Source organism: Quercus suber, unplaced genomic scaffold (assembly GCF_002906115.3).
Source record: "Quercus suber isolate HL8 unplaced genomic scaffold, Cork oak 2.0 scaffold_58, whole genome shotgun sequence".
NCBI classification, from domain to species: domain Eukaryota; kingdom Viridiplantae; phylum Streptophyta; class Magnoliopsida; order Fagales; family Fagaceae; genus Quercus; species Quercus suber.
This window is the reverse complement of record NW_027069523.1, coordinates 1322908-1350110: the sequence shown is the minus strand read 5'-3', so window position 1 is coordinate 1350110 and position 27203 is coordinate 1322908. Positions and strand designations below refer to the sequence as shown.

Here is a 27203-nt window from a genome sequence, read left to right as displayed (position 1 = left end):
TAATCCAAAAGCTTAAGCACGAGTTTGTACCCATCTATGTCGTGAAATTTTTAAGATTATAAAAAGCTAGTCAAAATGCTAGATTTCTGCCTATTTTTGTTGAAACAAAATTGCAGAATTAATGGACACAGAAACTTGAAGCAGAAACCAATCAAAAAGCAACAAAATGTCTCAGATTTTCTCAACCAAATTTGAATGCAAATAACCTCAAAACAGAAAAGAAAGATTGGAAAGCTAAGGAGAGTGATAGGAAGGGGAAACTAGAAGAAATGACAAAAGAACCACATTAGAAAAAAGAAAATTAAGTATATACCAGGCAGAGAGAGCTGGGAATTTTGCCTTACTAGAAGTTTGAAAAGGAATTAAGAATAACTAAAAGAAGCAAAATACACCAACAATCTAACAAATATTCCTATCCCAAAAAAAGAAAAGGAACAAAACAAAACTATAAACTAAAAAGTTACAAAATTGGCCTCATCTTCCACTAGGATTTACTAGCTGTGAGAAAGCTGCATTTGTATTCAAGTCATCCATGTCCTCACTTGCTGCAGTTTCCTCCTCAATCTTCAACATATCATTATGTTTTGCATATGCACCATTTGCCTTCTCTTCTGCAATCCTTCCTACTCCATCTGGATTTTCTTGTAATTGGAGTGCAAACTCAAGGTTCCATAGCACATCTCCCATTGAAGGCCGATGAAGCCCATGATCAGACAAACACTTCTCAGCTGTCTCAGCAAACTTCTTCAAGCACTCAGAATTTATCTTTCCCTTAAGATGAGGATCAATAATATCCTCAAGAATTCCTTTTCTCTGGCAGTGCAAAGCCCAATCTGCAAGACTAACTTGTTCCTTTGGCAAGGTAGCATTAAGTGGTGGCCTAGCACATAGCACTTCAAAAAGGACAACCCCAAAAGAATAGACATCAGACTTTTCTGTCAATTGTTGCCTGCGGAAGTATTCCGGATCCAAGTACCCAAAGCTACCTTTCACCATTGTGCTAACATGTGTCTGATGAATATCAGGACCTGTTTTTGATAGCCCAAAGTCTGAAACTTTTGCTACCCAAGTATCATCCAATAGAATGTTTGTAGTTTTCACATCCCTGTGAATGATGACATACCTGGATCCAGTATGAAGATAGTGAAGTCCCCTTGCAGCTCCAATGCATATTTCTAACCTTTGCTTCCATGATATAGGAGTTTTGTTGCTCTTATAGAGGTGCTCCCTTAGAGTCCCATTGGCCATGTAATCATAAACCAAAATCATCTCTCCATTCTCCTCACAAAACCCAATCAAAGAGACTAAATGCCGGTGTCTCAGCTTTGAAAGCATTTCAATTTCAGTCTGAAATTCATTAACTCCTTGTTCTGAAGATGGGTTTGATCTTTTAATAGCCACTTTGGTCGCTCCATCAATAATACCTTTGTAAACCTTGCCAAATCCTCCAACCCCAATAACCTGTGATTCATCAAAGTTCTTTGTCCCTTGTTTAATCTCTGATAATGAGAAATGCCTACATAGTCCTGCTGCCAGAGTATTGAGGTGGCTACTGCCTACACTCTTGCCAGAGATTGTTGATTTGCTTGTTGATGTCTGGGAACCGCCATAGAGTGGCAACCAATTACCTGTCTTAGAATCCATTTCATTAGCATGAATCTTGCGGTAGACAATGAAGCCAATAGCTGCAACAAGAGCAAATCCAGCAGCCCCTCCAGCAACAACCCCACCAATCACCAGAACATGACCATTGGATCCTGATGAACTAAAACTCTTTACTGCCTCAGCTTCAGCCTGAAGCAGCATTGCTGATGGCTCAGGATTTGGCCCTGCCAAGTTCCCACTTGAGTCATTGACCTTAAAGATCTCCAATCCATTAAGAATGGCATCATAGAATTCTGGCTTCAATGATACAGAAGGGTGCAATGCCACCCAAATTTGTTCATCACCACCGCTTTCACTAACATAAGTTGCATAATCCTTATACACAGGCACTCCTGATGATCCAGCCCACGCAATGACATCAGCAGAGGGCTGTGCTGTTTGGTTGTTCACATATATATCAAACACTCTCTGATTGATCTTGGCTTCTTGGAACTCGCAGAAATGGAACCTAACAACATAAGTAAAATTTGCGTCGACCTGAAACACCCATGTGAGATTATAATTCTGATTGACTTCTGAACTTGGTCCCATTGATCTCGCTGTGCTGTATACATTGATAGGTGCAACGTACTCTGGCACATCAGATGAATATTGAATGCTAACACTACTATCAGCCTGTGAAGTGATTCCAATGGCTGCACCATATATATATGGTGAATCATCGTACCATATCCGTGTAAGTCCGGAGTCATTTGTTGCCGGAATATTTTGTCCACCAACATTGAGCCTAAACATTGTTTGCAGTGAAGAGTTTTGAACATCAACAGATTGATCAGAGAACCCGACCAAAGTTGCAGGCTGAAATATATCTGGCATGGGAATTATTTCAATGCCATTGACAAAAGCAAATGATCCTGCATGTTTTGAAGAGGGTGTGAAAGTGATACTGAGGCTGCCAGATTGGACAGGAATGAGAGAGAACTCTTTAACAAGATATGCCTGTGTGAGAGCTTTAGCTGTAATAGACGCACTAAAATTGTTAAGGAGAGTGAAACCATTTGCGACAGCAGAGAAATAGGAATCAGAGGAATTGAGATTGCTATAAGTTGATGGATAAAAATGGAGTCTGATCCAGAGGCGCTTCTTTGGCGAAACAGAGAACTTGTATGTGTATTCAGACTTGAAAATTCTTGCAGACATATATGGCACTTGGGAAGGCAGAGAAGGGTCTTGGTATTGGGCAGTAACTATTGCTGTGTTTTTGGAAGAAGCAGCGAATTTGGAATCTGATATCCATTTTCGGCCATCAGAGTCTGTGCCACCACTCGAAGAGCCGCAGGAAAGGATATAAGAATCTGAATCTGAAGTATTAGAAACTTTACTAAGAACATGGATGGTGTTCAAGGTTAAAGAGAAGAAAAATAAAGAGAACAAGATGTGGGAATTGGATTTCATGGCTTGAGGGTGAAACCTTTTTAGGAAATTAAGCGTGAGGAACAGAATTGAATGACAAAATGAAGAAGGAAAATATGATGCACAAGAAAACAGAGTACGTGAAAACAGGGGACCCAAAAATATGAGAGAAAATGTTTACCTGCAGACTTAGAAGAGTGAGAATAAAGATAATAAGAAAAGGCTATTGGATTTCATATCTTAAGGGTGAAACCATTTTCAGGAAATTGAGAAATAAGATTCAAATAATAATAAAGGGAAAATATGATGCGCAAAATAACAGGGGACCCCAAAAAAAAATTGAGTGAAAACTGTGTACCTTTGCACTTAGAGGAGTGAGAAAATGGAACTTTTTCAGATTAAATACAATGATGTTTTAACCTGAACTATGTTTTGGTGGCAACAATGTACAAAGTTGTTGAATTAGCCGAGATTTGCTGGGAGAGAAGCGTGGGAAGCAGAGGAAGAAGAGCCATTCCCTGTATTATTGCACTATTTTGATTTTCTCTATGTTGTTTTCAGGGTCTAAAGGGACCGTTAGCCGTTAGGATAGGAGGTAGTGAGGGAGTAACGGCTAGAGAGAGCACCAAATGCTAGTTACATTTATTGCCCTCTAATAAAGGCCTATGAATAGGCCAACCAGTTTCTGTAGTAGAAACTGATAAGCTATTGCCACCTCAAATTTTTAGAAATTAAAGGATATACATAAGGAGTAAATTAATAAATAATTAAATATCACACACAATCTAATCTATTCCTATTATTAAAGGAAAAAAAAAATAGGTTCGTAAATCTCAAAAATAACAAAAGACAGAGATAGGAAAAAAATTTCTGAAGAACAATCAAGGATGGTTCACACAAAAATATTAGACTATGGGAATCATTGGAGTAATTTACTATATAAGAAAAACATGATATGTGGGATTGATTATTGAAGAGCAACATGCTCATTAGTATAAGAGGATGAAGAGTTCTGGGACCAAAGATGGGTTTATAGAAGAACCTTAACTCGAGTGTTCCTCCAAAGGCAAAGCACCTTCCGTTATATATTGGTTCTTAATGTTTTCTTCTGTTTCTTTTTTCTTTTTTTTTCCTTGAGATTTACTATTGTTTTACTGTGAAATTAATGTAAATAAATTAGGATTTTATTTAAGTGTAGAACTAACATGGCAAGAGTTAAATTAGGTGGTGTAAGCATTATTTCAAGAGAAATGCTAGGAATACAATTTTTTTTTTCTCAATTATTACTTTTGTTTTACGTAATAGGTTATCAACACTAATCACAACATGCAAACTCAACAATTATATAAAATCTTAGCCAAATGTGTTCTTGTAGAATTTAGGCTAAAATTCAATTTAGTTTATGAATTTTTACTTCAATTGTTAAATTAGCCCTTAAGGTTTAATTTTTGTTAATTTAGTCATTCACTTTGTAAAAATCAGTAAATTTGATTTTTCTATCCAAATTTATTAGCAAATGATGTCGTTTAAACTTCTTCTTCTTTTTTTTTTTGGTTTTATTAAAAATTTAACTGAAAACATTTATGAGATGCTCCATTTAATAGATCTTGTAGTTTAATGAGTACTTAAAAAATGAACAAAACGATCGAATTGATTCATTTTGAGAAAAGGAGGGACTAAATTAGCAAAAATAAAATTTTAAGAACTAATTTAATAATTGAAATCAAAGTTAAGGGACTAAATTGAATTTTAAAATAGAATTTTTAACTTCATACATATTTCAGTCTCTTAATTGTCTCTTCCACACACAAATCATTCATTTGTTTGTCTTGTAAGTGAAATCCTAGTTTGAATGTGATTGAGATTCGGTGCAACTATTGCATTTTACAATAGACTTTCAGGAGTTGAGATTGAAAGTTAAAAAGTTTACTATTAATTTTAGTTTTGGATTTTTTTTTTTTTAACCTTTTAACTTGTTTTTACCTTCTTAACAAACCTGTGCGCGACTGTTATTGATAGAGAAAAAATTATGGGCCTATATATAAAAGTGATGGTTTGCTAATCACAATTATAGATATTATTAAATTGTAGTAAAAGTTGTTCTAAAATGTGTGATAGTAGAATAATGATTTCTCTCTAACATCAAAATGGTACGGTGCAATAGCCTGCACTGGATCCAAATCCGTCTGAAAGAAGAGAGTGGGGTTTGGGATAAGGGACTTGAGCCCATACCTTGTCAAAAGCCAGTATGAATGAACAATGGTCTATGAACATCACAAAATGCATGAGCTTTAACTATAGCCCATAGCCCACCTGGTCTGGAATGGTTGAACTACTCAGCCCATAAGAGAAGAGGTTCCAAATTCCAAAACCACACTCATGCACCAAAAATGAAATTGCAATCCGATCCACAAAAGACAGTGTCATTTGAATATGTATATTATTGTCAACATCTTGCTACAATACATAAAATAATCATATAAAATTGAATAATGAAAGCCTAGTTAAACAACAAAAGGTAATGCCTAGTTTTTCCCAACAACCTTGTCATTTTCCACTAAAAAAAATCCCAACAAAGAGGCAAAGCATCTTTACCTACATCATCCACATTACAACATAGTTAAATTAACACCAAACCAAACCTTATTCTCCCGAAGTAAGCAGAAAACGCAAAACCCAGCCATGTCTAATCCTCTGAAACTCACCACCACCACCAGTGACGACTTCAGGAATTTTTTTCAGAATGTTCCTAAATTTTTTTTTTTTTAGTTGAAAGATCCAAAGGCCAAAGCCATCATCAAGTAGATGGATCTTGGGTACGTGATTTTTTTATCAAATATTTGTCCATAATTTTAGCAAAAGAATAAACAATAAACTGTAAGTTGATTTAAAATATTAATAAAATTATTAATTATTATTATTTAGTTGTTTCATTAATTTGTTTGTCTTTTATAAACTATAATTCGTTATTTTTTTTCATTAATTATAAAATTATTAATTATTATTTAGCCTAACATAATTTAATTTGTTTATTTTTTATAATATATTGATTAATTAAATTATTAATTATTATTTATTAGTTGCTTTCCTTAATTAATTATTGATTAATTAAATTATTATTTATTAGTGGCACCATGTGTATTTACTTCCCCTAATTCAAATTCCTCACTCTGGCCCATGTGATGTGCCCATCCACCCCCATCTCACTCATCAGACAATGAGACAAACCCCGTCACAAGAGCTAGCTGCCAATCAGAAAATTTCACAATTATAAATCACAATAAAATAATTAATTGTATCTCACTAAGTCTCACCAACACGGCAACACGGCAACACCAACGCCAATGGATAAAGCCAAAAAAAAAAGTCAGCTAAAATATTAATAAAGTTAAAACTATTCATAGCCAATCACAATTATCCAAAAAAGTCAGATAAATTATTAAAGTTAACTGTTAAATATCCAAAAAAATCAGATAAATTATTAAAGTTAACTGTTAAAGTCTTAAAAGAATAAAGAGAGGGCCTCGTTTATTTCATTTCAGATTTCACTATTAATTTTTCAGATAAAAGAGAGAGTCAGAGAGAAAAAAGCACTTCCATTTTAATTTTTCAGATAAAGAGAGAGAGACTGAGAGGGTTAGAGACTTAGAGAGAATAAAAAAGAGAGAAGTTATGATTTATGAAATACCTTGGGGAAGCACCGGGGCAAGCCGAGCGACAGGCGACGGAGCAAGCTCGAGCGACGAGCGACGGGCGACGAGCGACGGGCGACGGAGCAAGCGACGAGCGACGGAGCAAGCGACGTGACCCATGGGCGATCTCCGATCCGATCCAGTGAGCGATCTCCGATGCCCGAATCCCGATGCGGCTGGACTGGACTGGAGCTCGAGTTGTGTTGGCTGACCGATCTCCGATGCGGCGATGCCGGATCCGTATGTTGGCTTGTGTTGCAGTGTTGGCTACGTTGCTCTGTTGATGTTTTTGTCTCTAGGTCTGCTTTAGTGATATTTGATTAGTGATTTTAGGTTTCTGATTTAGTGATTTGTAGTGTATATTGGGTTTTGGTTTTGGTTTTTTTTTTTTTTTTTGGAAAATCCGTGGGTTTGCTTTACTGTTTACCATCTGTTGGGTTGTTTTTTTGTTTAGCTTGGGTTTGCTTTACGTTTAGGATTGATGTTGGGCTTTTTTGTGGGCTTGCTCTATTACAAATTTTTTTTTTTCAGATTGTAGTTCAAAATTTTTTTGGGCTTTTTTTTTTTTTTTGCTTGAAAGTAGAACAAATTTTTTTATTTATTTAATTTTGAGAGTGTTCCTCAATTTCCTGAGGGTGTTCCTCATTTTTTTTTAAGGATAAACAAATAAAATTTTTTTAATTATTATATATAATTTTTTTTTTTTTTGAGTCAGGGTGTTCCCAGGAACACCCTGACTCTAACGTGGCGTCGCCACTGACCACCACCAATTTCTTCTTCCTCATCTTCACCATAACCATTCTTTATGTGACCTACACAATCCCAAGGCTCCAACTCCAACAACCCAAGCAAACCAACCTAGTCTTCTACGTGCATGACTACTTAACTGGTCATGACATGTCAGCAATCACTGTGGCCGGAAAAAGTGGGCCCTCCTCTAGCATCTTACACTTTGGCACAATCTTGGCCGTTGATGATCCGGTAACTGAGGGCCCCAGCATAGAATCAAAGGAGATAGGTAGGGCCCAAGGCTTTTACATAAACTCTCAGTTGGATGGCAAAGGCTTGCACTTGGTTTTCTCTGTGATTTTCACTGATGGAAATTTCAAAGGGAGTACTTTGGAGATTCAAGGAGCTGATATTTTTACTAGGAAGGAGAGGGAGTATGGTATTGTATCAGGGACTGGTTATTTTCGTTTTGTGAAGGGGTATGGTGTTATGGAGACTGAGTTCATGGACATAGCTAATCTTAGAGCTATTCTTAAGCACAATGTAACAGTTAAGCACTATTAATCATAATATAAAGTTACTAATTCGATATCTTTTTCATTTACATAATTTGTTACCTTTTTACCTTTTGTTTTGGCAACTAAATTGATAATTTTTGTTCCTCAAAAAAAAAAAAAAAAAAAAAAAAAAAAAAGAAGATCATTTTTGTTACTTATTTTGCTGCGCTTCATATGCTTTAAAGGTAGTCATATCACATATGTGTTAGGGCCAGAGCATAGGGCATTGGTTTCTTGCCTATCATTTTCAAGCCCCATTTTTTTTTTATTCACTTTTTCCTTTTTGAAGAGTTTTTTCATTTTACAACTTAATTTTACAAATTACAATGGAGAGAGAAATAAGTTGTACTCATAAATTAATTCAGTCAAACATTCTCCCCGGGTTCAACTTCAAATTTCTCCTAAAGAAATATTTAATATATGACTTTTTAACTTCTTCTTTGATTGATAGATAGCAAATTTTTACTATTAAGTAAAAGGTAAAAAGCAAATATAGATTTGCACTCAAAATTATCTTTTCTTTTTTAACTCAAAACCACCTATCTTGTTGCAATGGAAATCAAAGTACTGCTTCTCAAAAAAATTTAAATTAATAAGAAATGATAAATAGAATCACTAACCATTATTTTAATCAATTCTTATATATCCTAGTATTTTTTTTATTTATATTTTATTTATGTGCTTTTGGAAACCACAATTTAGACATCTTGAAGGGATGAAATTAGTTCTCATCACTATTTTTTCACAAGGAATCCAATTATTTTAAGACTTCCAAAGTCATACATCTCAAGACTCAAATTATCGACTCTGTAAGCATCTTTCGCAACGGTTGCCTGTAGCATAGTTACCATTGCAGGCCCACATAGCAAAAAAATAAAAGCCCACTTTCTCAATTGGGCCAAGAAGAAAGCCGAATTCTCTAACCGCCAAATTCTGTAAAAAACGGATAAATGATTATCCACCTCTTACTGACCGTCTCAGTGTTTCTGAGTTGCACTCTGGGGATGTCTTTGAGATTTTCTTGCAGTTCTACAAGCTTCCCTCAACAGCATCAAGGTCCTTCTTCTTCTTCTTCTTCTTCTTTCATTCATTCTATGTCTGAAAGTTCTATGTTTTGAATTTCAGTGAGAGGAAATCTTAAAAGCAGCAAAAACCTTGACAAGGTTAGAAACCTCGTCAAAACAGTTGGGGTTCCTTCATTAACTTCTTCTCCGCTTGAATCTCTCCGAAAGGGAAACTGGGTCAAGCTCATATGTGGTGCAAGCTTCGAGGTATCTAGTACAAAGCCCTCAAACCCCATTAACCACAACACCACAACCACTTCTATATGTTAGAATACTAGTTTAAATGAGTAAATTTTTGCTCTTTCTTGTTAGCTTAAGCTTTTGGGATATTCAAATGATGTCTTCACTCTAATACAAAAAAAAAAAAAAAAGTCTAGGGACATAAAAATTTTCACAACCTTTTTCACAATTCCTAAGGTAAAATGGTTTGATTGTTTGTTAATAAAAGTGGTGTTAGTGGCCTATGTCAAAGCGATGTTGCTCCTATCATAACTTGTCCTGTCACTAATCCTGGAAAATTTTGTGAAAAATTGTGTGTCTTGTGTTACTCAATTAGAAATTCCACTGGTTGGACTTCACCTAAGAGCGGAAGTATGCCCTACACGTCTAGCAGTTACACCATATCGCCTGCAGTAACACTAACCTTCGATATCAGGAATTTCTCACTAGTTTACACTCTTGCTGGAGGTGAAAACTGTTTACATAACTAATTAGGGTTACTATATATAATCAATGAAGTGTTGCCAACAAAAAAGCACCTTTGAAAGCTCACTTATGTTGGAAGTTGGAACAAGCACTCTAAAATGTTGTCATGGTTGTTACTAGCTGTTAGATACACAAACATTTAATTGTCCCCTCATTTTTCTGCAAAATCCTGCAGAAAATACACATTCTGTAATTGTCACTTGAGCAAGAATCATCTTGATTAAGCTAGATGGCCATCTCATCCAAGCAGGACTTTCTCTCTAGTGCTAAATCCTCTGAAATCTCTTCTCAGAAACTTTGCTTGTACTTAGCCTGTACCTTGCTTGAGCAACATCAGGTTAGAAATTTCACTTGTCTTGTATCTCGCTTAAGCAAGGTTCATACATAAAGTCTTGCCTTTCCCTTGCTTGTATCTTGCTCAAGCAAGATTCTAAAACACAATTTTATTTCTTATAGTCATTGTTCTACCACTAAAGTAGGATCACTTGCATATTACAAGTACAACCTACATATGTAAACTCATATATACAAGTGTACTACATTAAAAATAACAAGCGTAGAGACAAAATTTTTCACACCTGCTAGCTAAAACAGTGTGATTGGTGTCAATAAAAGTGTTAGTAATGGCTTTTGTGAAATGGATGTTGCTCCAGTCATAACTTGTCATGTCAACCAGTCTTGGAAAAATTTGTTTCTCTAGCGTTCTCAATTAAAAACCATTGGTTGGACTTCACTTATTAAGGGTATTTTTGGCCCAATTGTGTAGTTGTTATTGTCACATCGCATGCAGTAACACTAACCTGCCTCTCTTTATAGGATGTTGTCGATATCAGGAATCTCTCACTTGTTTACACTCTTGCTGGAGGTGAAAACTCTTGAAAACTAGTGTTTGTATTTTTGTGTGTGTGATGTAGGTGAATCTGAATTATTTGTTTTTGATGAATGGTTGTGCAGTTGATTGCATTGACTGTGCTGCTGATTTGGCGGTTGTGAGTGCAGTAAATGATGGAATTGAATCGGCTAGAGACATAGTGGGCCTTAGAAGGCCTTGGGTAATGATCAGCGTCAATGATGACGAAGATCTTCACTTCCGAAAGGCTGGTATACATGCCTCCTTGCATTGGTTTAATTAGTAGTATCTTATTTTATCAGCACCAGCTAGTGCAGGAGCGCATGTAATATAATGTGCGTTATCAATTGAATTGAATAAGCTTTGCAAGTGCTTTTACTTTTCATACCATAGATACAAATTATCATGTTATTTATGTAAATCAGACTTTGGCTTGATACACACTTATCACTAATGAATTAGCAGCTTTGTCAGGAGTAAGTCAATCTTTAATTCAGCTCAATCATGAAGACAAATATTTTCTTGGTATTGTTAGACAAGCAAAGCATTAGGGTCAATGAAGCATTTAATGTCATGGATTTAAAAATTGTACAAATTAGATAGGTCATAGTATATTTTTGGTTTATCCAATTCAGTATGAATAAGGGAAAGCTTAATGTATCAGGTTGGAAATTTGGGTAGGTTTGGGTGCTACACTGGCCACTTAAAAACAGGCTTATATATGAATTCTTTTGCAATTTGTTTAATCTGACTTCTGGCCACTTTAATAGAGTTTGATCCAGAGGATTGCCCACTTGACTGTTCAAGGCCTTGTGAGATTGTTTGTCCTGCTAGTGCAATATCACTCAATGAAGGAAACTCTACATTAGAAGTTTCAGATGGTACCAATGCATCTAGAGTTTTAAAGGTTTATGTTCTTGATTCATTTTGATATGATTTCTAACAGCATACCCTATTGTTCATCATGGGACACATTTGCCATTTGTACTTAACATAATGTGCAGGGTGGAGTTATAACTGAACGCTGTTATGGCTGTGGCCGTTGCTTTCCAGTTTGCCCCTATGATAATATAAGTGGGTGTTACTTCCTTTGTTGTGCTGCTGCTTTTCCTTAATGTAGGCTATATAGCCCCTTTTTTTATTTCTTTTTGAAGCCTTGTTTAAGACTCCAATCTTAATCACATTTGAAATTATAAACTTGTGTATTCTCCCTCTTCTAGTGTTTTAATTTAGATCTCTTTCATTATTTTCACATTTAATCTCACAAACTTGTTTAGGGCTGGTTACATATATAAGAGATACTACTGCTACGGCTGATCTTATAAAAAGAAATGGTATTGATGCTGTGGAGATACATACAAGTGGAAGGTACTATTTCGATTATATTAAACATTTTATAATACAAAATAGATGATATATAATTTAAATAGGTGAGGGGAGAAGGGGCATGGGATCTATTATTTTGATTTGATTGCATTTGCAACTGAACTTTATCCTCTTTAATGACACAGGTAAAAAGACTGAAAAATATCTCCTCAAAAGGAGCCTTTGCCAAATCTAAAACTATGCATATGATTGTAGTTGTCTCATCTCAAATGCTAGAGAAATTAATATGCTTCACTGCAATACCTTATGAAGGACAAAGAACTTTTTCTTTGCCCTCAAATTCTTAGGAAATAACCAAATGTGACTATATCTTATTGAGTTTCATCCAAATCTAGGCACTGACGCACTGCATGAACTGATCCCTTCTGTAGGCAGAGTGCTTTCTTTGAAGAACTTTGGGATGGCTTGGGAGATTCAATTTCACATCTGAGACTAATAGCAGTAAGCATGGGATATGTCCTCTGTTGTCTTAATGTGTGTGTGTGTGTGTGTGTGTGTGAATGTTTGACACTAAGCTGTAAAGCAGTTTCCTGGTTAGTATCTTGAACATTGTGAATTAATACTTTCTGGCTCCAGGTTAGCTTACCTAATGTTGGGGATTCAACCATATCCTCAATGAACACGATGTACTCTATTATGGAACCTAATCTACCTTGCTTCAATTTATGGCAGGTCTGTCCTATCTTAACTGAGATCCATATGAACTGTTTAAATAAGTTTCAAATGATATCATCAATCCAAATTTTACTTTTCCTTTCAAACAATCCATCTATCTAATATAGTTCATGAAATGAAGTTGGATGGCCGCCCCATGAGTGGGGATATTGGACGAGGTGCCACAAGGGAATCAATTGCCTTCGCTGTTCGAATGGCTGCTGTGAAAGACAGGCCTCCTGGTTTGTATCTGGATTCCCTAAGTTCATAGAAAATGTGTTAAGTTTCGATTTTGCTTTTGATAAAGTGTCAGTTCTTTACTCCTTTCAAATGGTAGGTTTTCTTCAATTGGCGGGTGGCACCAATGCTCACACGGTTGATGGATTAAAGAAAATGGGACTTTTTCAAACAACATCCATTACTAGTAATTTTATCACCCTTGTTCCCCCTTATTTATCTGTCTTTCTCAGTTCTATTGTATTTTTTGATGTTTCCTTCTGTTATTTGTTACCAGAGAACCCAAAGGATGAAATACTAACAGCCAGTTTGCCTAACTCATTGCATGCTTTAATTGGTGGCATAGCTTACGGTGGCTATGCAAGGAAGGTTGGCTACAGTTATATTCACGGTAATTCCATTTTACAAGTTTTCCTCAATTATATATATGCTTTAACTTCTACAATTCCATATTCAGATTGTTGGAAGGGTCTTGAGTTCCATGCAATCACAGTATGGTGTTGCTCGCATTGAGGATTATCCAGAACATCTCTTGGAGGCACTTAGAGAAGCCCTTGCTTTAGTTGGAACAGTCAAATCCTATGATCCATTTTAAACATGTCAGTAGTAGTATTAAATAATAATCCTTTTTTTTTCTCTTTCTTTTTCATTATATATCCCTAGTCAACTATCAAACAAACCAAGCTTTCACCAAAAGAATGTAAATGTTATATCCAATTTTTTAGTTTGGGGTGCACAAGACTCACGAATCTGGGATAGGTAATGTAATATTCATTCAGTCTGAATACCTTTTATTACTTTTTGATTTATGGGCTTGATGGTTCATGGACCTTTTAGTGGGAGCCATGAACAGGTTTTTTATATCACTTAGAATTGTGCTTTTGCATTACACTATAAAAAAAAAAAAAAAATTTTCCCTATGATCCTTGAAACAGATCCATTTAGGCCATAGACCCTTGAATCACTTTAACACTAGATTTAGTGGGGTGTGCCAAGCCCAAGCTTTAGTGCAACGCAAAGGCTACACTCAAGAACTCTAGCAGCAAGCTACTATGGTGAGTCCTTCCCCATGAAAAATTAATTTAATACCATGTGAGCTTATAACCCACGTATCAGATATTAAACTGATAAGAACAGATACTACACTTGATCTTAGCCAAAAGGCCGAGAAAGGTATGATTTTGAACTTGTTAAGCTGGCTGTTTTATATTAAGTCCGATGCTTCTATTTTATTGTGCCTGTTGGATGTGGGACTTACTCAATTCGAAACTGTTTGTTATTCTTCTGCTCCTAGCAATGTTGTTGAACTCCTCTAACAGTTGGGCACTTCTTGAACTCTCAAGCCTTTAATAAGCCTACCAAATACCAAGTACCAAAACAAGAATAACAAGCCTTGCGTCTGTGGAAATAGGAAAATCTCTATTAGCCCAATTGTATGTGTCCCGTTTGTGGCAGCCTTAGGGAACTAGTATACTCTATCCATGACTGAGTTTCATACACTGCTCTGTAATTTACTATTATATGGGATGAGGGAATACAACATTATTGTATTCTCAGAGTATTGTATAACGATTTTAAAAAAAAAAAAAAATTTGAGTGTATGTATGCTAACTTATTTATGAAACAATGAGTGTAAAGCTCAATTTTAGTTATTTAAATTTGTATCTGTAATTGTTCCCCAAATCCCTAGATTAGATCCTCAAATCCAAGCACAACTTATGTTTAACTCTTTATTTACAGAACTTATGTAGGTTGTGCATCATTATTTAAAAATTTGCAAAAAGTTAGTACTTGGTAATAATACTGCACATTGTAGCTCTCCCTCTCTCGTGCCTTTTCACCGTAGCATTGTGGGTTGCTAATAAGGGGCATCATCAACGATGGTCGATCTAGCTATGAGTAGACATGAGGCACTAAGGTGGTTGTGGGTTGCCTTGTTAGGTGTTGGCTCGTGGTTGGATGGGAGGTTGAGTCATGAGTCGCTAGGCATTGGGGTCATGGGTCACAGGGCGTTGGGGTAGTGTGAACCAAAAAAAAAAAAAAAAAATTATATATTAATAAGATGTATTATAAAATAAAGAGTGATACGTAAGGTGTATTTTAAAAATGATCGTTAAAGTAGAAAAGCAAGTTTTTGAAGAGGTAAAATCTAACTGAATTATAGAAAACTGAATATAAAGGCTATTAAAGCATTTCCAGCAATTTATCTAAATTTTTGTATTATTTGGACAGTAAACAAACAATGACATTTATCTTTTACCTATTTACTTTTTTAAATACACACTTCAACAGATTCTCTATCATTTTCTCTATCTCATTTAAATATTATTTATTTATTCATTTTTTATTCTTTTTTTAATCATCATTTATTCTTCCTATGTTCATTCCCAACAACTATATTTTTCAATGAGAAGTGTTATATCCATAATATTTTTCGCAATACTTTCACAAGAATCACAACAAAATCTTATGTAAAAAGTTGTTACTAGTTCTAATTTGAACCCACTACTAAAATTATATTTTTAGTTACCAATATTAGCTAGTAACAATCTATTACTTAAGATTTATTGTGAAAATTGTTGAGGGCCATTTTTTAAAGAATCATAAAGAAAGAAAGAAGCCCAACAACACAGACCGAAAAGAAACTGGCAAAAGAATAGGAAACAAAAACCATTAAGTCCAAGTAGCAGGAATAATGGATCACAGGTCTATGAAATAAATAAATGGGTCTTGAGAAAGCAAATGGGCTCAAAAGAGTCCGGAAAGAGAGAAATAGCGAATAGCAAACCCATGGGTAGTATACGACGTGGAAAAGTAAGAATTGGCCGCGGCAGGCCCAAAACAATGTAAACAAAGAGAGTAGGGGATTGATGGCAAACCCACAAACCCCAAAGATGAGAATGAGATAATTGGGCCGGGGAAACCCAATGAAGTTAGTAAAAGCTCATGGGAACACAAAGTTAGGAAAAAGGGCCAAGGAAGTCCAAGGCAAGCAAATGGGTCAATGATGTCCAAGGGAAAACGAAAGGGACACAAGAGCCCATAAGTAAGAAAACCCATAGTCATGGGAAACAACACACGGCAAGCCTATAAAGGGCCAGGCAGGATCAAGTCAATACAAGCAAGAATGACAAAGTAATATGGCAGAATATGATGGCAATCAAGAAGTAGGATAGAAGAAATGTGAAGCCCAGTGTCAAATGAAGCCTATCCCCTAAGGGGAACAGTAAATTATAAAACGGCCCACATAAAAGGACAGAGAAGAGTAGCAGACTGTGCAAACAAAGCTCCAGACTGCGGCAAACGTATGAGCAGCAGACAGATTTTGGACATACATGAAAGGGAAGCACGTGTAAGGCCTAGGCACCACCAGCCTATACCCAGCCAATATGGGACGTGGTGGGGTCACGGGTCACAACTCGGCAGGATCAAGTCAATACAAGCAAGAATGACAAAGTAATATGGCAGAACATGATGCCAATCAAGAAGTAGGCTAGAAGAAATGTGAAGTCTAGTGTCAAATGAAGCCTAGCCCCTAAGGGGAACAGTAAATTATAAAACGGCCCACATAAAAGGACAGAGAAGAGCAGTAGACTGTGCAAAAAAAGCTCTAGACTGCGGCAAACGTATGAGCAGCAGACAGATTTTAGACATACATGAAAGGGAAGCACGTGTAAGGCCTAGGCACCACCAGCCTGTACCTAGCCAATATGGGACGTGGTGGGATCATGGGTCGGAGGTAAGGGAGGTATGGTTTGGTGGTAGGGAGAGGGGAAAATAATTATTCTGTGGCTCCTGCCCAAGCTATTTTGGGGAGTACATCATGCTGGGATGACAGACTACCCAAAAGAGGCAAGGTTGAGGGGAGAACCGTTAGGTGCATGTCATGAGGGAAAGAGAGAGAAAGCACTTACACCATGGCAGAAAAGGGTGCCACGGCGGACTAACGAATGAAACAAACCTGCCTTTGTCTGGCGAGGGTGAGTGGCACACAGACGAACCCTTTGATGGTCGGCAAATACGCCCAGACTAGATAAAGGCAGTTAAGGGGCAAAGTAGTAAAATCTGGTCATAGCAGGCACTATAAGAAGACCCTTGCCGTGCCCAGAATAGGGAATCGAAAAAACAAGGGAGTATCACGAAGTAAAATAGAAAGAAAGCAAAAACAAGGGAAAGAAAAAGGATAAGAGAGAAAATAGAAAACAAAGAGAGATAATTCGATGGGCATGCACCAGTAGGTCGATTTCCTTCTCTCCCCCTCGAAATCTTACTCTCTTCGAGAAAAGTAATGAAAGGAGAATTCCTTTGGGCACTAACCATTTAAGTCTGGTTTCCTCAAAGTTATTAATCCCCACGGCAGGATCTTTCCTAGGAGATTAGTTACATTGAGAGAAGGCGTTCTTCCTCTTTGGTCTTTGCCTCTACGGACCAAACTTGACTTGATATTTATTCTTGATTAACTCATATTATCACTTACTCTTTTATTTCTTTTGTAAAGCCATTGTTATTACTGTGATTGTCATAAATAGGGATTACTTGGTCATTTTCCATTAAGAAAAGGTCACTGTATTTTGTTTTTTTCGTTGTTATTATATCTGCCTGCTGTAATTCATTTGAAACAGCTCTATCTGCCATAAGTACACTCCTGGCAGACGAGGCCTATTTTGTGCACAAGCTGGCCCAAGTTGAGTTACAATTGGACCGGTCTCAACTCTCCTACTCAGAATACTCGGGCCCATTACCACAGGAGGCAGCTCAGCCCAACGCACAGTACACAAAAAAGGCCCCTACAAAAATATTGTGGTAACATTTCTTAATTGTCATTTCTTATTCTTTATATTATTTTTCCTTTCTTAATTTCATCCATACGTTTCTGTTTCTTTTTTTTCTTTTTCTTTTCTCTTGTTTTTTCTCCACCACACATGTATCCCACTCCTATCTCTATCCTCCCTTCTTTTTCTTTTTCTACTTGATTCTAGATCACCTTCTCCGACTCTCTCTCTCTCTCTCTCTCTCTCTCTCTCTCTCTCTCTCTATATTTTGCTTTTTCTACTTAATTCTAGAACATTCTCTAACTCTCTATGTGATAAGAAACAGAGAAAGAACAAGTGAGAGATATCTTGCTTGCTCCACCATTGATCGAAGGACACAGGCAGGCGCAGAATTGGTGTTCACTGTGTCAAGCCATGCCTTCCACTTCGCTACCACTCATCTTCCTCCCCAACGCACCCCAGATGGGTCAAATGGCTTATGTCTTTTTCTTTTTTTGTTTTTATTGTTATGATTTGATTAATTTTAAGATTGTGTTTATGAGTTTGTATTTTAATTATACTTGAGTTTAGAGATGTTTAAGAGAAAGGATTGTTGTGTTTGTAGTCATTATGAATGTTTGTAGCTGTTGTGAGAGGAGAGAGAAAGAATTGTTTTTTTATTGAGTTGTATTGACTTTTTTTAAGTAGAAAAATTTATTTGAAGTTGCTACAGTGTTTTTTATATCTAGAGAAGCACTGTAGCAACTTCAAAAAAAATTTAGAAAAGTTTTGCATTTGGAGAATCTGTTGGAGCTAATTTTTAAGGTTTGTTCTCCAAAAAATAGATTTAGCTAATCTATTGGAGATGCTCTTAATATCTCCAATAGCATCTTTATCTTGTCCCCCAAATTTGGACCTTCATTCTTTTCATTTGGACACCATTAGGGACATAATTGCAAGGATGGCAGTACAAAAGTTGAATAACAAAATGGTGTGATGGTGGGTTTGGTTTTCAGAGTACTTATAGCGTGGCATCCAAAGGTGGATTAGGGGATCCAAGTTTAAATTTAAATGAGATCAAGACAACAATTTGGTTTGTATTTGATGGATATTAGATAGCAAAAAAGTGAGAGAAGCTAGGGAATTCATCCAATAAGAACATTCGCATCAGCCTAGCAGTATTTTTAGTCAAATTTGGTCTTTAAAGCTATTTTAATTTACTCATTTGTAGATACTCCTACATCAAACTCAATACTCTACCTCCAATTTTATATTAAATACTTATTTTATTCATTATTAATTATTTCTTTCTCTCTCTATTTCTCACACTCTCTTCCAGTCTTCCTCACCAAATCCTATTGTGTCTCTTTCTTTATTTCTCACTCTTCCTCCATGATCACCGAAGCTCTCTCTCTTCCTCAATGACCATCAAGCCTCTCTCTCTTCCTCCATGGCCAGTGAGCCCATCATTGATCTTGCTGTGGGGGATTGGCTGGGGTGCATGGTGGTATTGATGGCCGTGATGGACGGCTCATGGGGTTGGGTTCACTGGGTCTTTGAGTTGGGGCTTTTGATGGCTATTTGTTGTGTTTCTGAAAGCTTGAGGTTGATTTTGGGCGAAGGGTTTAGTGTTGCAATATTTGAGGTTAAGGGTTTAGTGTTGCAATATTTGAGGTCAATGAGAAAGAGAGAGAGAGAGAGAGAGAGAAATATATATATATATATATATATATTTTCAGTGATGAACAGTACCTCACCACAAGTAGCGTGGTACTTTTCATTGCTAATCTTTTGAGGAGGCTAATGCGTGATTAAATTGAGTTATAGCTATTTTTTTAACATCAGGGTAGTTTAAGCCTGCAGCAGAGTGCTCGCTTACTACCGTGAAATTTTATTTTTTTGTTTAAACAGTCATTTTAAATATTTCAGGGGAAAAAAAGATTTCCCCTTTTAAAATTAATTTTAGGTATATAGATCATTTGATGTCTATTACATTCAAGTTGACCAAACAAACAATCAGCAGTATATTGTCCAAAATAGTTACAATCCAACAGAATATCTTTAATCAAACTGCCTAAAATCACTCATCTATTTTGGTCTAATCACCACCTACCTATTGGATTATCTGTTACACGATCAGAGAAAAATTGGGGGCACAGCTCGAATAAATGGTACCAACTGAAAGCAATACCAAAAAGAAACCATTATTGTAATACCTTTGAAAGAACCAGGCATTTCCTACCATTGACTGAGATTGGGATTACATAAAAAGATCAAGATCTTCGTCTTCATAACCATGAGCAATAATAAGTCAACAATAGCAATAATATTAGATCAGCTAGTCTATCTTCTTCATTTTCTTTTTTCTTTTTTTGGGTTTGGGTAGTCATTTCCAGTGGGATCTGGCTAAAATACAAATAAATGAAGTGAAATTCCCCAATGCACTCCATTTATTCATAAAGGTAAGAAGAATCACAAGTCAGAACTACACACAATCAATGGTAACTTGAATATTGGAACATGCACCAGAGTCGTTAAGTCTGAAACAACTTCTGATCCAGTAACATAAACCCTGGAATAGTACATATTAAAGCTCAGATTAACTTTCCTTTCTATTGGTAAAAGATAAATCTCATCATCAAATGAGTATTCTTTTCTACAGCCACCACGTCAACCAAATGAAAAAATTATGGGTCTCAATTTGACTGTATATTACAAGAACTTACAACTGGGCCTCTCTGCAACTTTTCTGGAATCTTTTCCTGGCTTATACAGGCACCCGCTTACCCCGATACCGGTCAAAGAACTGCACATGGAAAAAGCAAGCAAGCTTACTTATAAAAATCACACTTTGCTGCACGAGTGAAGAGTATGGACTATGGAGAGATTAGAACCAAATAGAACTAAAAGTAATGCTTTTACACCAACCAAAGTGAGTGCATATATTTACACAGCAATACATCCCCTTCATTGAACTGGCACTACTTTCTATATGGATGTTAAATGCAGCAATTCTCCAATAATTTTCCATCATTTTGGATGGTACTATGGGTTGGGGGTGGAGGGAAGATTGAATATTCTGAAGTCAGTGTTGCACCAATGTGAAAACCAACAAACACCACCCCCCCCCCCCCCCCCCCAACCCACACAACCCACCACCCAAAAAATAAAAAGAACAATGAATAATGTAGCTTGTAGGTGACAAGAACCTCATTATATGATTATTGCATATCAATGAAACACAGAGCTGTGAAATTTAGAACTTCTGCCGTAAATGTGATTGCAATGCACATGCTTGTAAAGAATTATGCCCACAAGATGTATTATCATAGATCATCAGTTAGAGGTTACCTATACTTTTCTTTATTTAACTACTACAATAAATTACCATTCACATCAAGAATTAAATGATATTTGCTGATGCATCTGATCCACAATGATATTTAACAGCTTAATTGCATCTAAACCTGAAATCGAAGTCAAGTACAATTAGCAGAACTCCCCAACCCCCCACCCCTCTCCTGGTTTTTTTTTCTCTCCTTTTGCTCAATTCTGAGCAAACACTCTCACCACTTAGAATGCATTGACAAATGTCCAATTACTTCCTTTCTCTTGATTTTTCAAAAAATAAATTCCTTTCTCTTGTATTTCCATACTTTGCCATATAGACAATCACTTGCTACTTTATAATGGGTGGCATTGTGACCAGCCTTGGCTAACTAAAGCCAAGCTCACCCAGACCCAACGAGGGTTAAAAAATAATTTACATGAAAACTGCTCCTGACCCTATCAAATACCTTTTTTTTTTTATAAGTGCTCCTGGCCCTATCAAATACTCCCTTCATCCTAAATTAAATGTATTTTTTTCCTTTTTAAGACATCCCAAAATACATGTCCACTAAATTGGAAAATAGTTACCAATTTCCTATGTTGCCCTCACCTTTTTTGAGCAAACAAAAAATTCTTATTAAAAGTCACAGAACCTCTTATATGAAGTAAACGACAATTAGGAGGATCAATATATTTTCATATTAATCTATAAAGCACTGCACCACAAGCAAAGTCCAAATGTTAATCTATAAAGCACTGCACCAAAAAGATTTTTTATTTTTATTTTTTAATTGGATAAATAAAGCACAGCACCACAAAGAAGAATAATTTTTCTTTCTTTTGTCTAAATGAACTTCCACGAGACTAATTGCTTCAGTCTTTGCCTATATGGTCTTTTATGAATACTAAAGTCTAGAAAACATTCGGTTAAAAAAATAAGATAAGATATTATAGTTTGAATTTGAAACAAAAATACTGTAACAAAACATTTGAGTTATAAAATAAACATACCGATCTGATATATGGCTGTTGGATCAACCAACCGAGAATAGGTATCCTTTGCAAGAAAACTGCCAATGTTGGCCAGAAGCCACTGAAAGTATATTCCACAATCAACTTTAAAATTGTATGACAGATTAATGTGAAATGCATGGAAGTAAGAATTATACAGACCTGAAGAGTACAATGAACCCATATGACTCCAAAATCATGCCCACAATTGGCCATCCAATGACAACAAAGAAGAAGCCAACACCAAATGAAATTGTTCCCTGTACAAGCAGAAGGGGGGAAAAATAAATAGTGAAAAAGACACGAAGCCATGCATGCATGTGTATGAAAGTGCCGTATGTGTGTGTGTGTGTGTGAGAGAGAGAGAGAGAGAGAAAAGTGATTAAACCTTAAAATTTTGACGCTTCATGAAGAACTGCATGGTAGACTTCGGTCCAATGGTCAGAGTCACCCCTGAGAAGAAGAGTATCTGATTAAGTACACACAAAAGTAAGACTGTTAAATAAGTATCATGTCAACAAGAAGCAAAAGAAATATATATATATATATATTTATTTATTAAAAAAGAAAAGGAACCCAAGCAAGTAAATGCTAAGACTGAGGCACTTACGTTTCCCATGGCAAGCAATCCCTTGTCAAAGAAGAAGATAATCCCCAGGAATGAGAAAAATACGCCAAATCCTGTCAGTCCTAATCCAATCTCTGTTTCATTTCACAGTTGCAAGTATTAGGGGCATACGAATTCAAATAGACTGAATATGAAAGCACCAGGCACTACTACAATGTTTTAAAGAACACAGATACAAGACAAGCTAATTCACATGAAAGTACCACATTTACATCTAATTGGCCCCAACATGAAGCAGAGATAGATAAACTCAACATGATTCAAGAATCAAGGCTATGTTCATGTGTATTGAATGTCTCTGATAGAAGAACATAAACCTAAGAAATTTTTTAAGCCCCCAAGCAATAGGTCCAGCAGTACAAGGAAGGAATATGACTTGATCACCTAATCCAAAGTCAAGTCACTTGAATCCTATTCCTACTACAGTACACAGAATCATCATTCTAGTTTTGGTGTGGGGAGCAGAACTATATAAAACTTAAGATTGACTCAGATTTAAAACCATCTCAGGGTACTAAAATGCTTATGCACAAATCTGCATATGATGGCCTAAACTCCCCATAGTAATCACACTACTTCTTCTATGACTGAAATGCAAGGTCTGCCACCTTCAAGAAAGACCTGAAGAGAATCAACACGAAGGAGGTTTGGCAAAGCTGTAGTAGCTACTGCTCAAAACTCAAGAAAGCATGCAATATTTTAAGACAATCAGCCCTTGTGCAAATGGCACTCCTCCTCTCACAAGTGTGGGTGGAGGGAAAGGTTGCTGGTTCAAATCCCATGGGTATGTGACTATGTGTGTAACTTATCCATTAAAAAAAATTAATTGAGCTATAGTTAACTAGTACTTCCTTCTCCAATTATTATGGGAAGGAGGGTAAGGTCGTGAATTCAAGACTCACTGGGGGTGATAGCCAAACAACAATGGCATCCTTTGTGATGTCCCATGTCTGTGATTCAAACACCCACCTACCCCACAATCTACCTATCATGGGGGAAAAAAACCCTATCCATTTAACACAGTATGTCACCTTTTAACTGATACATAAACATGTATATATTTCTCAATTGACACTTCCTAGTGTTTCCAACAGAGAAGTTCAAGGTTCAATTCCCCCCGCCCACAACTATCGAATTACCAAAGAAACATGTATATACTTCTCAACCGTAGAAACATCATAAAGCCAGTTACCAAAACTAAATATTCAGAGTCATAACTATAAATTAAAGACCCAAAGAATCAGAGTATTTCATATAAGCACTAACTCAATGCTGAAAGCAAAACTTAAGGGAAGATAATTTGCAAGATTATAATTATAAATCTTCTTAAGCAAAGCACATATACAACATCGATGAACTTAGGTTAGGTCAATTTTATCTACATAACCAAAATTTGTAAGCTAATCTTTCTCAAATGTACTAATAATAAGCTTATTCCAACTCTATTCTCAGCAATACATATCATTTCCATATTCAATTAAAGCACACAAAATAAACACTGTAACTTCAAAGTTTTTAATCTCTTTCTCCAAAAACATAACTAATATATCAAAAAAAAAAAGCACTCACTCTTTCGGTCATTCATCTCAAAGGAAACCATTTTTTCGATGATTCAGGTAAGCCTAGGGTTCACTGCACCACAAAAGAGTAATATTCGAATTGAAATGAGAGAAAGAAATAATCGAATTAGGGCTTGGATTTGGAAACTACGTATTCATAGAAGATCTGGATGTAATAGTACCAGTTCGGTGAATCTGAAGAAAGAGTGAACTCGATTTGATGGCCAAGATATTTGCGAGGACCTACAAAACAGAGATTTAAATCGAACGAATCGTTAGCAACAGAGATTAAACCGAGTCCAAAACTCCGTTTGGTTGCCGAGAAAATAATAGAAAAATAGGAAGTGAAAACTTAGCCCTAAGTTTTCTCTTTCATTCAATACGGTTTTCTCAGTAACCAAACAGGAAGGGCAAAGTAATTGCAGAGAGAGAGAGAGAGAGAGAGAGAACCTGTGAGTGTGATGCGCAGAGAGAGAGAGAGAGAGAGAGAGAGAGGGAGAGAATAGCAGAAATGGCTATCAGAGAGAGAGGCGCGTGAGAGTCACGAAATATGCGTATCAGTTTGTACACGAAGAAATGAGATATAAGTAACGAACTTATTATAAAAGAACATTTTATTTTTATTTATATAGTGCTAAAGCCTTATGGCTTTAGCCTAGTGATGCTGTTAAACCAATTGAAAACGAGGGAGGACGGTAGAGTAGCTGAATTGGCAATTTCTTTGTAATTCCAAATTCCAATGGATGCTTTCCAGGAACGGAGGGAGACTTCGACTCGGGGCAATGGCTCCCCTAATTTTTTTTTTTTAATTAATATATACATAAGTACTAATTTTAGCAATTTTATTCTATAAAATCACATTTTGCTCCTTTAATATTATAATTGATTTTTTAAAAAGTACTATTCTAGCCAAAAAAATTTCTATAATATTTTTACAAATGGTTAAGGTAGTAAAATTTTATTAGTTTGCATCTAGACCATCACTTATCTCACATTTTTACTTACTAATAATCATTTACCACATTAATAATTTGTAAAAAAGTTTGCAATTCTAGCCAAAAACTTTTCTATAACATTTTTACAAACTATTGAAGTAGTAAAATTTTATCAGTTTGCATTTAGGTCATCACCTATCTCACATTTTTACTTACTAATAATCATTCACCACATTAATAATTTGTAAAAAAATTTGTAATTCTAGCATTTTCCTCTTTTTAAAAGCCAGGTCTAAAATATAAAGCAAAATAAACAAGCCAAAAAAATTATTCAACAACAAAAATTACCAATAGTAAAGCTAAAAACAGTTAAACTCAATCAACCAATTTTATCAAAAACAAACAATATGACTCTTTAAAAAAATTTAAACAAAATAATTTCATCCAAATATGGATGCACACATAAAAAACACAAAAAAAAAGTCATTAGCTGTTAAACAACTGAGCCGAAAGCTAGAGTCGCTGCACACAACCAACAGCAAAGCGACCCTCCCTAACTTCAAGTCCTAGCTCTATCCTTGATACTTTCAGTATTTAAATTATGTCTCCTTCTCTGAAACTATTGAATTATAAAAATAAATAAATAAAATGCCTAACAAACTATTTAAGAAAAGTTTTAACACTATTTTCATGAGAAATATAAAAAGTCGTCAAAAATTTTAATTTTTCTTTTCTTTTACCACAAAATTTTAAAAAAATATATATATCCTAAACTAATGTTCTTAAAACATCTATTAACATTTCTCATTAAAGTAATATATTAATAATATCGAATTCAATACCAAATTGTACCGTGAAATAGAGAAATGAAGGCTTTTTTCAAACCAAATAATGACCTCTCGATTCTCTTTTGCAGCACTAATAAGAGTTTAGTGTCTTTATAAGGACAAAAATTAACAACATACTCAATCGTATCCTAAAGTTATAACTCAACTACATATTTATTTATTTGTTGTAAATTCTAACAAATCTACCCTTGGATTACATTTTGAATAAAGTTTAGCTACAAAATTGGTTGTAGTATAATGTTTTGCTTGTTTCGTTGGAAAACATTTTGTAAAGATAGGTTTTCCCATTTTCCAATATTTGGTAGCACACAAAAAAATTGGTCAACGGAAAACTATCTTTATTTAACGAAAAACCTTAATAAAAATAAAACTTATTTTCTATAAGTTGTTTTCCAAAAAAAAAAAAAAAATGGAAAACAATCTCTCTTTCTCTCACAATAAGTTCTCTCACTTTTTCTCTCTTTCCTTTATTTTTTCTTTCCTCACACCCTTACTGTCACTAACTTTGGTCTCTTCTCTTCCCATAGATCTCTCTCTCTCTCTCTCTCTCTCTCTCTCTCTCTCTCTCTCTCTCTCTCTCTCTCTCTCCATGTTTCTCTTCCCCTCTATAACATAGTTCTCTGATTAGATTTTTTTTCCCTCTCATTGATTGGTCAATAGCCCTAACTTGCAAAGGAGAACAGATTTGTAGTGGTAATTATTTAATTATTCTCTACCAAAATCCCAATTCTTTGCTTTAAATTTCAAGCTTGATTTTCTTTTTTTCTCTTAGAAATTTTCGATTTTATGAATTCCAAGCAGAAGTTACTTCTTTTTTTCGCAAATAAAAGTGCAAAAATAATAATAATAATAATAATAATAAGAATGAATGAATGAAGTCAAAGACGAAAATTTTAAACATAGTGCGTATATGGCTCTAAATTGCTTTTACACAGGAAAATCTTTATGGTAAATTAATAATATTGTTATATAATGAATGATAATTGTTTAAAGGAATTGCATTTGTTGGCAAATACATTATGCAAATACTATGCAATGATGATATATTATGCAGATACATTGTATGAATACACAATTTAGAGTAATATTGAAGACTTGTGGTAGACCATAGCAGACAATTAGTGTACCAGCAAAAAGAGTAGATAATTAAAAGTTATTGTTATTTGTACTTATTGAAGACGTATTCCCTTGTCAATTGTATATATACAGACAAATAGTTGATATATGTGTGTGTGTGAGAGCAAGATGA

The 27203-nt window shown here is 35.4% G+C and overlaps 4 protein-coding genes and 1 non-coding gene across 9 annotated transcripts; 2 read left to right on the top strand and 3 right to left on the bottom strand.

Annotated features, from left to right (window-relative positions):
- Positions 1-211: 211 nt before the first annotated feature.
- On the bottom strand, positions 212-3781 carry LOC111989013 (receptor-like protein kinase ANXUR1). Its single transcript, XM_024020823.2, has one exon. The coding sequence runs from the start codon at positions 3058-3060 to the stop codon at positions 475-477; it is 2586 nt and encodes an 861-aa protein (XP_023876591.1). The 5' UTR covers positions 3061-3781; the 3' UTR covers positions 212-474.
- Positions 3782-6880: 3099 nt separating this feature from the next.
- On the top strand, positions 6881-8024 carry LOC111989002 (dirigent protein 11). Its single transcript, XM_065772433.1, has 2 exons — positions 6881-6950; positions 7393-8024. Exons 1-2 carry the CDS (start codon positions 6881-6883, stop codon positions 8001-8003), a joined length of 681 nt encoding a protein of 226 aa, XP_065628505.1. The 3' UTR covers positions 8004-8024.
- A 907-nt stretch (positions 8025-8931) lies between these two features.
- LOC111989011 (uncharacterized) lies at positions 8932-13689 on the top strand. 3 transcript variants are annotated; one of them, XM_024020814.2, is made up of 13 exons: positions 8932-9052; positions 9122-9267; positions 10582-10630; positions 10720-10866; positions 11386-11522; positions 11620-11689; positions 11893-11983; positions 12373-12442; positions 12578-12673; positions 12798-12897; positions 12993-13079; positions 13170-13261; positions 13350-13689. In XM_024020814.2, exons 1-13 carry the CDS (start codon positions 8947-8949, stop codon positions 13485-13487), a joined length of 1329 nt encoding a protein of 442 aa, XP_023876582.1. In that variant the 5' UTR covers positions 8932-8946; the 3' UTR covers positions 13488-13689. The 3 variants fall into 3 exon arrangements, with proteins under 3 accessions (XP_023876582.1, XP_023876584.1, XP_023876588.1); XM_024020816.2 differs by having other exon boundaries at positions 13170-13283; XM_024020820.2 differs by lacking the exons at positions 11386-11522; positions 11620-11689.
- A 184-nt stretch (positions 13690-13873) lies between these two features.
- LOC111989024 (U2 spliceosomal RNA) lies at positions 13874-14069 on the bottom strand. Its single transcript, XR_002880503.1, has one exon. It is a non-coding gene; the product is annotated as a U2 spliceosomal RNA (small nuclear RNA).
- A 5574-nt stretch (positions 14070-19643) lies between these two features.
- Positions 19644-24741, bottom strand: LOC111989008 (vesicle transport protein GOT1). Of its 3 annotated transcripts, none has more exons than XM_065772405.1 (9): positions 24622-24741; positions 24354-24414; positions 24182-24244; positions 22595-22686; positions 22373-22453; positions 22147-22244; positions 21985-22066; positions 20370-20449; positions 19644-19821 (listed from the first exon to the last, which is right to left on the bottom strand). In XM_065772405.1, exons 3-8 carry the CDS (start codon positions 24210-24212, stop codon positions 20411-20413), a joined length of 423 nt encoding a protein of 140 aa, XP_065628477.1. In that variant the 5' UTR covers positions 24213-24244; positions 24354-24414; positions 24622-24741; the 3' UTR covers positions 19644-19821; positions 20370-20410. The 3 variants fall into 3 exon arrangements, with proteins under 3 accessions (XP_065628477.1, XP_023876575.1, XP_023876574.1); XM_024020807.2 differs by lacking the exon at positions 19644-19821 and adding an exon at positions 20130-20215; XM_024020806.2 differs by lacking the exon at positions 19644-19821 and having other exon boundaries at positions 20238-20449.
- Positions 24742-27203: the final 2462 nt, after the last annotated feature.